The sequence below is a fragment of the Phycodurus eques genome, chromosome 5 (genome assembly GCF_024500275.1).
Source record: "Phycodurus eques isolate BA_2022a chromosome 5, UOR_Pequ_1.1, whole genome shotgun sequence".
NCBI classification, from domain to species: Eukaryota; Metazoa; Chordata; class Actinopteri; order Syngnathiformes; family Syngnathidae; genus Phycodurus; species Phycodurus eques.
In genome coordinates, this window is record NC_084529.1 from 11425622 (window position 1) to 11438069 (window position 12448).

A 12448-nucleotide genomic window follows, 5' to 3' on the forward strand; every position below is an offset into this window, starting at 1 on the left:
TATTATTCCAGAGTTCAATTTCTCTAGCCCCACCCAGGCCTGATACTGCCAAACCTGTTCTCAAGCCAAAAAAAAAATAATTAAATCACTTAAATAGGACCTGCCTGACAAAGAAGTAGATCAAAACATCCTCAAAAGCCAGATTATGCCAAAATCTAAAAAACAAAAAAATTAGAAAACCTCATTGAAATCTATCAGTGTTGAAAAGGTTATGAAGCCATTTCTAAAGCTTTGGGACTCCAGCGAACCACAGTGAGAGCCATTATCCACAAATGGCAAAAATACAGAACAGTGGTTAACCTTTCCAAGAGTAGCTAGCCGACCAAAATTACCCCAAGAACAAACTCATCCAAGAGGTCACAAAAGACCCCAAACAATATCTGTCGAAAGAACTGCAGGCCTAAATTGCCTCAGTTAAGGTCAGTGTTCATGACTCCACCATTAGCAGACATGCAAACACCAAAGGCATGAAAAAAGTGACCAAAAAAAAAAAAAAAAAAACATTGGAAGGGGAGGGTCTGGGGGGGATCCCCCGCAGAGAATATCAGGGGGGATTTTAAAATAAATTAAGCAATCTGGAAGACTCTAAGAGTATTATAAGGCAAAATAAACATTGTCTTCCCACAGAAAAACATTTATTTAAGATGTAAAATTAAATTTGCCTTATTTCTTTGCTTTTTTGTTTTGGCCTCCAACTTGAGCCAGGCCCATCTCCACCTGCATCTGATGCCTGCTTCAGGTTGTGCCACATGAATAGCATCTTCCTCTTTAAGCACTCTCATTCTGGACAATAATTGACTAGAATCATTGTCTGTTTCACTTAATTTTTCACTATTACCAACTTCAAAGGCTAATCCCAAATGCATCCGCCAGGAAAATATTAACTACAGTATTTTTCCGTTTTGATTGGCCATTTCTAAATTTTGAAGTTTCCGTATTTTCACGACCATAAGGCGCACCGTATTAAAAGGTGCAGTCTCAGTTACAGGGTCTATTTCTGTATTTAACACATACATAAGGGGCACCGTATTATTGGGCGCAGGCATGGTAAAACACACGCTATCTTAAAACATACAGTAGCATGCATGCACGCTAAAACAAAGTTTTTAAAAAGGTAGCGGGAGCAAAACTGAGTTCGGTTGTACTTTATTGAAGTATTTACCAATGTACTCACGTTATTTTTTTATCAATCCTCATCCACAAATCCATCAAAGTCCTCATCTTCTGTATCTGAATGAACAGCTGGGCAAGTTCTCCATTTCAAACGGCAGGTTCCCTCTCGTCATTGTGCGGCTCCTCAGAAATGATGCCGGCTTTTACAAACGCTCGAACAACAGTGCTAGCAGACACGTTTTCCCAAGCATCCACAATCCATTCACAAATTGTGGCGTAACTGACCCAGCGCTGCCTAGTCTTAGTAAAGCTATGTTCGCTATCTGTCATCCATGGCTCCCACCCCACTCACAACTTCACTTTGAACGCCCTGTTTACATGGATGTCGAGCGGTTCGTCAAGCCTCCCGAAATGGAAAGATCAGAGTTATTGCACTCAGCCGAATGATGACTGCAGAGACGCTTCTCCCGGCTGTTCTTTGCTCATTAATCCACATCACCTTGTTTCCGGATTTTGTTTTTCTTCTTTATTTCCACGCAGAAACTCAGCTTCATCTTTTTGACTTGGCGAAGCTCATTTTCCTGCTTCCTCGAGTTGGTCTTCCAACTCGGGCCACCTCGCCTTGTTTCCACGTTTTCCTTTTCTTTTTTTCCCGCGGAAACGTTTTCCTGCTTCCTCCATTTGCGAACCATGGATTCGTTGATCTTGAATTCTCTCACAGCTGCGGCTGCTCGATTCCCATATTCCTCCACGTAGTTAATAGCTTGCAGTTTAAACTGTGCTTCGTAATCGTGTCTCTTCGTAGGTGCCATTTTCAGGGGTCCTTAGCCAAACCGATGCACATACCGGAACTATATATCTACTGGGGGCGTGTCTTTAGCCTCCTCTGTCACGCGCAGCCTTCTCCCTTTACGTCTGCATGCTGTGCTCAGTCACATCCGCCTTCTTCTGTATAAGCAGCACATCAGCAGGAAATGCTCCTAGTCAGTCAAGTGGAGCGCTCATTAAAGTCACACAACATTTACAGATTTTGGAACTCGGTGCGCACACAAGGCGGCACATTATAAGGCGCCCGTCCATTTTCGAGAAAATTTAAGACTTTTAAGTGCGCCTTATGGTCGTGAAAATACAGTAATTAATTCTGTGTAGTGACATAATCCCGAACATCGCTCCGTCACTTTAACATTAACATCCGGAAACTAGTTAGATAATTGTAGGCGCGTTTCCGAATTAATACAAGATGTACTAGCGGATCAGCTCTTGTCGCTGATGTTACGTGTGCTTCGTGGTACCGCTGGGACCACAACCAGGTCCCAGCGGTACCACCTCAATGCGAAAATACAAAAGACCAGTGCAACAAATACGACACTGACTGATCTGATGAGCAAAAATGTTGCTTAAACATATGAGTAGCAATAGAGGATGTCAGCTCCAGAGGTGGGAAGAGGAACCAAATATTGTACTCAAGTAAGATGACTGTTACTTGACAATGTGACTCAAGTAAAAAGTAGTGCTCCAAAAAAGTAAGAGTAAAAAGTACAGTGAGTGAATAGCATATTCTGATTTAACCACAGCATGAACATCAATAAAATTAAAATAAAATGTGAATGTGTAAATTCTTATATTGGTGTGTGTGTGTGTGTGTGTGTGTGTGTATGCACAGCCAAAACTACATCTGCAATTTACTGCAAGGGGTTTCCTCAAGTTATAAGTGGGCTGAAACATCCACGTTTGGGCAGACAGTGCCAGACATACTACAGTACATGAAAGCTGTTGTTTTTGTTCGTCTAAATGTAAACACGAGTAGCGTGCCATTGACTTCAAAAAGAAAAATAACTTTTTTTTTTGTCCTGTTCGGCTGTTAGGTCAAGCAGAAAGAAAGAGTTCTACTGTGCCACAGTGGACTTTTTAAGCTGCCAATGTGGTTTCTTTGTATTCTGATGGATATTTATTGACAATTACACTCATTCAGAACAAATATTTTAAAGGGGAGAGAAAAAAAAACAAAGGAGAGAGATTGAAAAGGTAACTAAATATATGACAAGACAAAAAACAAAGCACTAGCAGTAAACAAGTTGAATGTAAAGCAGCATATAACTAGTACAATGACATGGGATTCGAGTGTTGGATGGATGGGTCAGTAGTGCTACACCATGTGAGGGAAGGACAAGACAATATAGGACAGGACAGGGACAGGAGGGGAAGCATGCAGTACAGGGGTCGTGGATCCGGCTGTACAACTGAAGTGTGGGAGGAGTGGCTATATAAATTATAAACATCTAAGACCAGTGTTGTAAGTGAGGGGATACCAAAGAAATTCGCATAGTTAAAAGGTTATTTGTCACAATGAATGAGTGGCCCCACACCCAGCGAATAAGTCCCAGGGGTGTGCGTCTGCGGACACACGCAAGTGAATTAACACCATCTCGCATGCACAGTAACTGTCAGAAGTGTCCTGTAATTGCTGTGCCTGCACCGCGGGGGCTGAGGACCCCACCCCACCCAATTGAGAGGCGTGGTCGGGCCCATGAGTCTACCCGAGAGCGGCCGATTAAAGGGGGAAACCTCTCATACAGAGGGATCCAGGGTGGTCCACCAAGGCGCCCCGAAAACCGGCCACCTGGAGGAGGCAGCAGGGACTCAACGTCACCCCCGCCCCAGCCAACCCGCGCCCTGCCACCAACGCCCCCATGAGAGCGAGACACCCCCACCAACCAGGCCCCGAAGGAGAGACTGTGTCCCATTTGGTGGAAAGGAGCGCGGATAGAGGCGCAAGTCCACCTCTGAATGGCTGAAGAAAAAAAAATAAAAAATAACATAAAAATGAAAAAATATGGTGCCGTATTTTCGGCACCATAAGGCGCACCGGATTGTAAGTCTCAGTCTCAATTACGGGGTCTATTTCTGTACTTACATACATTGCCATACATAAGGCGCACCGTATTATTCGGCGGATGCTAAAACAAGGTAACGGAAGCAGAAAACTGAGTTTGGTTGAACTTTATTCTACTACACATTTTAAAATACAAATGTTTTGATCAATCTTTTGTCACAAATCCATCAAAGTCCTCATTTTCTGTATCTGAATTGAACAGCTGGGCAATTTCGCCATCAAACATGCCGGGTTTCCTTTCGTACTCGTCGGAGGCATTCTCGTTGCCGGCTGGCTGTTCAGCAATGATTTCGCGAAAGCTCGGACAACAGTCAAAGCAGATACCTTAGCCCATGCATCCACAATCCATTCACATATGGTGGGGTAACTCGCCCGGCACTGCCTCCCAGTCTTAGTAACGGTGTGTTCGCAGTCTCTCATCCATCGCTCCCACGCCGCTCGCAACTTCACTTTGAATGTCCTGTTTACACCAATGACCAGCGGTTTGAGTTCGCTGGCAGTTGCTGCACCACGGTAGTCCTTGCGCGGATTGCGAAAGCACAAAGACGGACCTCCTTGAAGGTGTTCGATCGTCATGTCTTGTGCTATCGTTATTGCCTTCAGTCGAATGGTGACTGTAGAGACGCTTCTCCTGGCTGTTCTTGTGCTTGATTTTGAATTCTCTCGCGGCTACAACCGCGTAACTGATAGCCTGTAGTTTGAATTGTGCCTCGTAGGCATGTCTCTTCGCTGATGCCATTTTCGGGGGTCCTTAGCCAAACAAATGTTTTGCAGCATACCGGTAGTACAGTATACCTACCGGAGGAGTGGCGGAGGTAAGCGTACGTACTGTACGTGGCTTTACGTAATGTTCTCCAATTGGTTTATCACTGCCAGCGTACGTAGTGTAAGTATTACGTCCCTATGTCGGCGGGAAATGGTGCAACAGTCAATCAAGCAGAGCGCTTACCAATATCGCACAACATTTTTACTGATTTTGGAACTCAGTGCACACATAAGGTGCACCAGGTTAAAAGGCACACCGTCGATTTTTGAGAAAATTAAAGGCTTTTAAGTGCGGCTTACAGTGCGGAAAATACGGTACTTCCCTCTCTTCAAATGTAATGCGTACATACCACATAAAAACATATCACAGAGGCTGCTCAGAAAAATCATTTTCCAATACCACTAAGCGGAGGAAAAGAAAACTATGTTGGAGTCCCATGATTATTCTATTTATTGACAATCAATTTATTTTGTTTAAAAAATTATTTTTCTGATTGCATGTGCACCGGTCGCCGACTTCCTGTTCCACTTGTAGTGCCGCAAGCTGTTTTCTTGCATGAAATAAGCTTCGGATAACATCTTCCTCATCCGAAGGACGATCTCTCTGCTTGGTCACATTGGTTCGAAACGATGCAGCCTTACACCGAACGCTAATTGGATGTTTCACGTGGCGTGATTACATGTAAACTCAATATAAACGCCACAAGTTGGCACGAAATGGCACCAGGTGACAGGAATAACGTGTGACACAAAGTTAATCAGGCTAACAAGAGAAACACCAGACATTGAACTATTTGTACCACATGATCACGTACAGCCATTACAAAAGTGCGATGCCCACAACGTTGGAGCAAAAGTGAATATTCGCCTCGCCTCCTTTCACTCTTGTTGAAAGGATTTGAATCAGTGTGACAAACTTGCATAAAGCCGTGTTGCAAAAGCCAATCAGCAGCGCATTGCGCAGCAGCATGATCACTGACCACAGCAGACACCAACTCATTGATTGTCTGACTTTTGTTTGTTTTTTTGGTTTGTTTTTTTAACAAGGGCCTCTGGCCGCGGCCTGTGCCATCCGCTTGTGTACAATCGGCGTGCATTCCTCTGAGAAAATTTTGATAATTTCACTTTTCAGAGTCAGTTAAATCTCTCTTTTGGCCCATTTTGTCAAAAGAAGCAGCCGAACAATTACACACACCTTTATATAGGGTGTTGATCTCCTTTGGCCACACCCACACATTACACGAATGCATTGCACCTCCTTTGCTTAAATCCGTTTATTCAGCTGGGAGCGAGGAAATATGGTTAAAAGTGATAAGGTCAAAATGCTTTCTTCCCTAATAATTCTGCACGTGGTGTATTCTTGGCCCCCCATGTAAAACAAAACTTTTTTTTTTTTTTTTTTTAACTAAATAAATCTCAGTTCTGCTTAATGTCACAAAACTGCAACTAATCATCGCCAAAATGTATGTGGGCATCTCTAATTATGCCCACTTCAACCTCAGAAAATATCAGAACCAAATCCCAAATATTTTGTATGTTATGGATTTTTATATTTTAAAAAACGAGCATGGGAAGAGGCCTTGATTCTCGGGTGAGGGGTGAAAATATACCGTAATTTATATCCACATTAGACATAACATATAATGGAATGAAAGTACACCTTTTTCACAACCCCTATGTACCTGTCAACATATATACAATGTGAAATTATTTTCTTCATTTTCCTTACACCCATGTATAATGTGACTTTTGAAGATTTGGGGGGGAATGCACATTATATAGGAGAAATTACGGTATGTCTGCTCTCTGCTATCAGTCAATAACTTTAAATCTCAGTTGTTAAAACCACACGCACGCACACAAAATATCGTTAGATATTTAATTAAAGTATATATGTACTGTATCTAGGCCTATATCAGCAACTTCCGGGTGAATTGGTTGTCACGTTGTCTGGAGAAGTCTGAGACATCTTCCTGGTGAGAGCGCAAGCCATATTTTTGGTCTCCCAGGTGCTGGAGTTGCTGCGCGACTGATCAGCCTTGGCTGGCTCGGCAATGTTCCCGTCAGTGAGATATGGCCTAGGCCCCTTCTTTTCTCCGGTAGGCTACTTGTGGCGTGAGAGATGCAAATGAACACCCGCGATCAAACTGCCACAAGTGACACGAGTTAAAACTTGGCTTCGTGTCCAGTGTGAACGCAGCATAATCCTTTCAGGAGCAAGACTAGAAGAATTTGCTCAGGCATAATCATTACTCATTGTGGTGACTTGTCCATAGACTGAGTATGTGTCACTCTCGCATTATCCAGTCACATGATCAGTAAATATGACAGCCCCCAATAAAGTTTTTAATACCGCTGTTAAAGTTACTCAATTTGCATAGAAATTCAACAATTTCAAACTAAGTACAACAAAAATATGATCTTTTCACTGTTGCATCGGGGGGAAACGGGAAAAAAACTGAAGTATAATTTATGAAATGCTGCTGCTGTTGTGTTAAGCCGCCTGTGTGAGCCGATTTCAATAAACGAGTCTGCATACACTCCAAGAGGTGTTGCGACAAGGTCCTTTGACATTTGGCATCTATGTTTTATAGTGCGATGGGATTCGGCAGAGATTAGGTTAACTCCATTGAATAGGTCTCTACATTACAAGCCAGGAAATGAAAATTAGCTCAAAATCATTATTTGGAAACTTCCTGCTCCATGATATTGTGTAGGTTTATGTTCACCTTCTCAGGATGTGTGTGCAGGAGAAGTGAGTCAAGTTAACTTGCAAGTGGGGGGGGGGGAGTAGGCAGATTGTGAATTATTGCATTTGAATCGCAATGAATCAAAGAACAACATTCTACTTACTGTATTCTAACAATCGCTGCAACTGTTGCCACACCGCATTTACTTCAAAGAACAAAAAAAATATTCAATTTTTATATACGGGCAGGGACTTGTCCTCTGCTTTGCAAACGGGGGGGATTCCTGGAGTGTATGATGCAGTTTTATTCTGCTCCAAAGCAAATTTGCTTTGGAGCAGAATAATGCTTGGCGCACACTATTTTATAATGCCGCCGCCCTTTATATTGAGGAGTATAGTTACATTTATTTTACATTACATTTAGTTACATATACTCTCTTCGAACTAGCCCTTCGATGGCATCGATAATGTCAATATGGCCCATGGTGAAAATGAGTTTTGACACCCCTGCGCTAGAGGGTCAGCATTGCCATCTTGCATTGAAACGCTGAACGACACACGTTTTCACACATAAAAATTATCTACCGGAAAACATTGTTTAGTAGTTTTTTCAATAACAAATGGATGCAAAACTGAATAGTATTTAAGTTTATAGATCGTTCTCAAATATGGACATTGGATTTTTCATTCACTGGACTATGACATCATCCATCTCTAATTTTGAATAGTACCGTATTTTCACGACCATAAGTCGCAATGGACGGGGCGTCTTATAATGCGGCGCGCCTTATGTGTGCACAGAGTTCCAAAATCTGTAAATATTGTTGTGTGACTTTGATGAGCGCTCCGCTTGACTGACTGGGAGCATTTCCTGCCGACACGCTGCTTATATAGAGGAAGGCGGATGTGACTGAGGACAGCATGCAGACGTAAAGGGGAAAGGGTGCGCATGACAGAGGAGGCTAAAGACACGCCCCCAGTATGTATATAGCTCCTGTATGTGCATCGGTTTGGCTAAGGCCCCCCGAAAATGGCACCTACAACGAGACACGCTTACGTGACTGAGGACAGCATGCGGACGTTGAAGGGGGAATGGTGCGCGTGAAAGAGGACACTAAAGGCATGCCCCCAGTAGGTATATAGTGCCGGTATGTGCATTGTGCAAATCAACATCGTTTTGGCCAAGGAACCCTGAAAATGGCACCTACGAAGAGACATGCACAGTTTAAACTGCAAGCTATCAGTTACACTGAGAAACATGGGAATCGAGCAGCCGCGAGAGAATTCAAGATCAACGAATCCATGGTTCGCAAGTGGAGGAAGCAGGAAACGCCATGGTTCGCAAGTGGAGGAAGCAGGAAACGCCAGCATCGTTGCTGAACACCCCCCTGCCAACGAGACTGACTACGACAATGACGAGAGGGAACCCGGCATGTTTGATGGAGAACTTGCCCAGCTGTTCATTTCGGATACAGAAGATGAAGACTTTGTTGGATTTGTGGATGAGGATTGATTTAAAAAAAAAAAAAAAAAAAAAAACCTGAGTAAATTGTTAAAATACTTCAATAAAGTACAACCAAACTCAGTTTTGCTCCTGCTGCCTTTGCTAGCGTATGTTATAAGCTAGCGTATGTTTTACCATGCCTGCGCCCAATAATACGGGTGCGCCTTATGCATCTGTTAAATACAGAAATAGACCCGTAACTGAGACTGCGCCTTTTAATACAATGGGTCGTATGGTCGCGAAAATACTGTACAAGGAGTCACAATTCGAATCTGATTCGCTAGTCATTCGTGCACGTCCTCACGAATAGTGAGTGAGGATATACACCCACATCTTGATCGTAAGCAGAATCACTGCGAATACAATCAAGCTTAAACAATCAAGCTTAAACAATCAAGCTTAAACATGTCAAAAGGACAAAATATTATGGAGTCAGATGCATTGCATTCTTCAGGTAATATACCATTAGTGCACAGGTGTCAAAACCGAGGCCAGGGGCCAAATGCGGCCCGCTACTTTTTAACTGAGCTCAACTTCCATGATTCTTACTAATAGCTGGACCAGAATTTCATTTCGTCATACGCAATAAATAATGTTGAGATATTGCAAGCATTTATTTTTATTTTTTTACCAAACCTATTTTAACAGTCACTTGATGTGGGTAAGAATAGTTTAACAGTAATCCTGTTTAACGTCTACCTTGGCAATATCTTGTATTTCATGAGGAGCGACTGTGCATGTTAAACATTTAGCAAGAGTTAATGGGAAAACGTTCAGGCGCCCTAAACTGGAAGCTGTGTCATTAAAAGAGACAACCAGGGATAAACTAATCAATTTTACGCTTCAGTAACTGTATATTATTTATCTTATTTGTCTAAAAATTAGACTTTACACCGATCTGATCCTTATCGGCCGATAATAAGCATTTTATGCTGATCGGTTTTAATGTCATAATTCGCCGATCCGATCAATGACAAAAGACATTTACTCTGCATCGCCATCATGTACAGTATATTTGAATTCAAAAGCTGGTTTATTTTTAGCCTTGTCGCATGTCCTTTGACGTAGTACTCTAAATATCTGACAATCAAAGTTATTTATATAAAAAAAAAAAAAAAAAAAAAAAAAAAAAAAAAAAAAAAAAAACATGTCGGCGGTGTGGGACAGACAACACATCTGAGACGAACAACATGTAATGAGTGGATCAGATTACAAAACAAATGTGGTCTTTCACAATTGCACTACCATGTCAAACTACTACAATAAAATCTTTGCATCCCGTCTTTTACGATCACTGGGTTTTATCTCGTCAACTCAAACGTGACCGGATACACTCGTTACCACGTCAACGACATCGGGACGTGTGTATTAGAAGAACAAAATGGGGGAAAACGTGCTGATGGTCACCGGTGCTTGGGAGATTACGTTCATTTAAGGCTTGCTTGAGGTATTTTCACATACTTTTTGAATACAATACCGCTTGCAAGCAGGCAACAAAATGTTATGTAGCCTAGCAAGCTAGTGCTAGCACTAACAGTTGTGCGTAAACATCCCAGTGTTATGTCGAATCATGCTCTAAAGTTTCGGTGTGTGTGAAGTAATTTAATTACAATAAGGTAATTCAACTGCAGTAAGTTAGCTCCCATTATTTCTGTCATGTAATGATGGTTTGACCTGACTGATTAGAATACACGATCTGACTAGAGCAGTGATTTCCAACCTTTATGGAGCGAAAGCACATATTTTACAATTGAAAAATCTCACGGCATACCAGCAAACAAAAATGTCACAAAAAGTAGATGTACAGTAATTACTGTATGTACTTCCTGCCATCTAACAGAAGAGAATTTATTTGTTCTGTCTGTCACTATGCCTCACTGGCATAACTAGAGGAACAAAGATACATTTCTTGTAAATGAATAATTTTTTGAGCAGTTAAGTAAAATTTTTCGCACAGCATACCTGAAGATTGCTCATGGCAGAATAATGTGCCACTACAACACTGGGTGGGAATCACTGGACTAGAGAATGAATACGTTTGAAGATACTCAGTATACAAGTATATACAGTAAATTAACAAGTCACTTAAATAGACATTGCCCCATCTTGTGATCGGATCGGTTATTGTTTTTTTAAACTCACTGATTCTGTGATCGGCCCCAAAAATCCTGATCGTGTAAAGCCTACTAAAAATAGATATCCATATAATTTGTAATATTTTTATTATAATACTCCATTTTCATTATTTCACTTTTTGGCCTTTTCAAGGTGACTCAGCAGCGGTGGAGTGGCACCCGATCACCCTCTATAGACCAGCTGCTACGAAATACTCTTGATGAGGCAATGAAACATTTATATGGTTTCACAGTCATAACGGCCCTCTGAGGGAAACCATACCAACAATGTGGCCCATGACAAAACTGAGCTCAAGACCCCTGCTTTAATGGTACCAGGCATTAAAATGAACAAGAAATTGAAGAAACAAAGGTGGCCTAATAATTATTTCAGTGACTGTATGTACACTCAAAAAATCTCAGTGGCAGCAGTGTTTTGAGGAATATGAATCTAAGAATCCATTGTATCCCACCACTCACTAGCAGGCAGGAGGACAAATAGAAATATTCAAAATCTTACCATGTTGCTACCTCGAGCTTTGCTATTGATGCTTGAGTCCTGACTGGCAACAATCTCCACATTATCCGAGGTGATGGGGATACAGGTAGACTGATCATCACCTGAAAGGCGGCTGAAATTGCAGCAGTCATTGAAATAAAATCATGTCATTTCATTTGAACTCAAGACAACAACAAAGAAATCTTAACATTTTGGGTGATCAAATTACATGACAGGAAGGAAATAAAAATACTTTGACAGAAATTGTGAAAGTAGCAAAAGTGAGTAATTAAAACAAACAAACATTATCTGGATATCCTGAGCAATGCTGTTAACTGCGGAAATTGGTCTGGGCGAGTCTGACATGGCTGTCAAATCACCAGCTCCAAGAAGACCTGCTGCACCCAATAGCCCGTTCAGCTCACCATTAAAAGACAACCGTCTTTGGCCATCACCTGATTCTGCACCTGAGGGATGAAATGCATTTCACTCAGGTGATTTCATGATGACTGGGGGGAAAAAAATGGGTCAACATATGCCTACGTAACACAAAATTAAATAATTTAAAAATCCATGGTAGCAGATGACCATATTGATTCCCATCGACAATACTGTGCATCATCAAGCCTGTTCAACAAAACTGGCTAGTTTTATCACACAAATGTTTTGGAACAGTGAGGCCAATTACATTGTTTTTACTGTCGACTGAAAACTGTTGTCTTTGATATCAAAAGATGAGATCAACAGTTATTAGTTTCATGGACATCTGAAAAACGAACAAGATATGATTGCATTGTTTGTAATGTGACCTTTTTTTTTTGGTGCGCAAAAGCATTGGAACAGATATTCACTTTAACCTATTTCAAGTGAA

At 41.6% G+C, this 12448-nt stretch overlaps 1 protein-coding gene across 1 annotated transcript in view; it reads right to left on the reverse strand.

Annotated features, from left to right (window-relative positions):
- Positions 1-12448, reverse strand: part of edc4 (enhancer of mRNA decapping 4) — an 80663-nt gene that overhangs the window by 59608 nt on the left and 8607 nt on the right. The window contains 2 exon segments of the mRNA XM_061677481.1: positions 11599-11710; positions 11882-12044. Of these exon segments, the coding sequence (XP_061533465.1) occupies positions 11599-11710; positions 11882-12044 (275 nt within the window).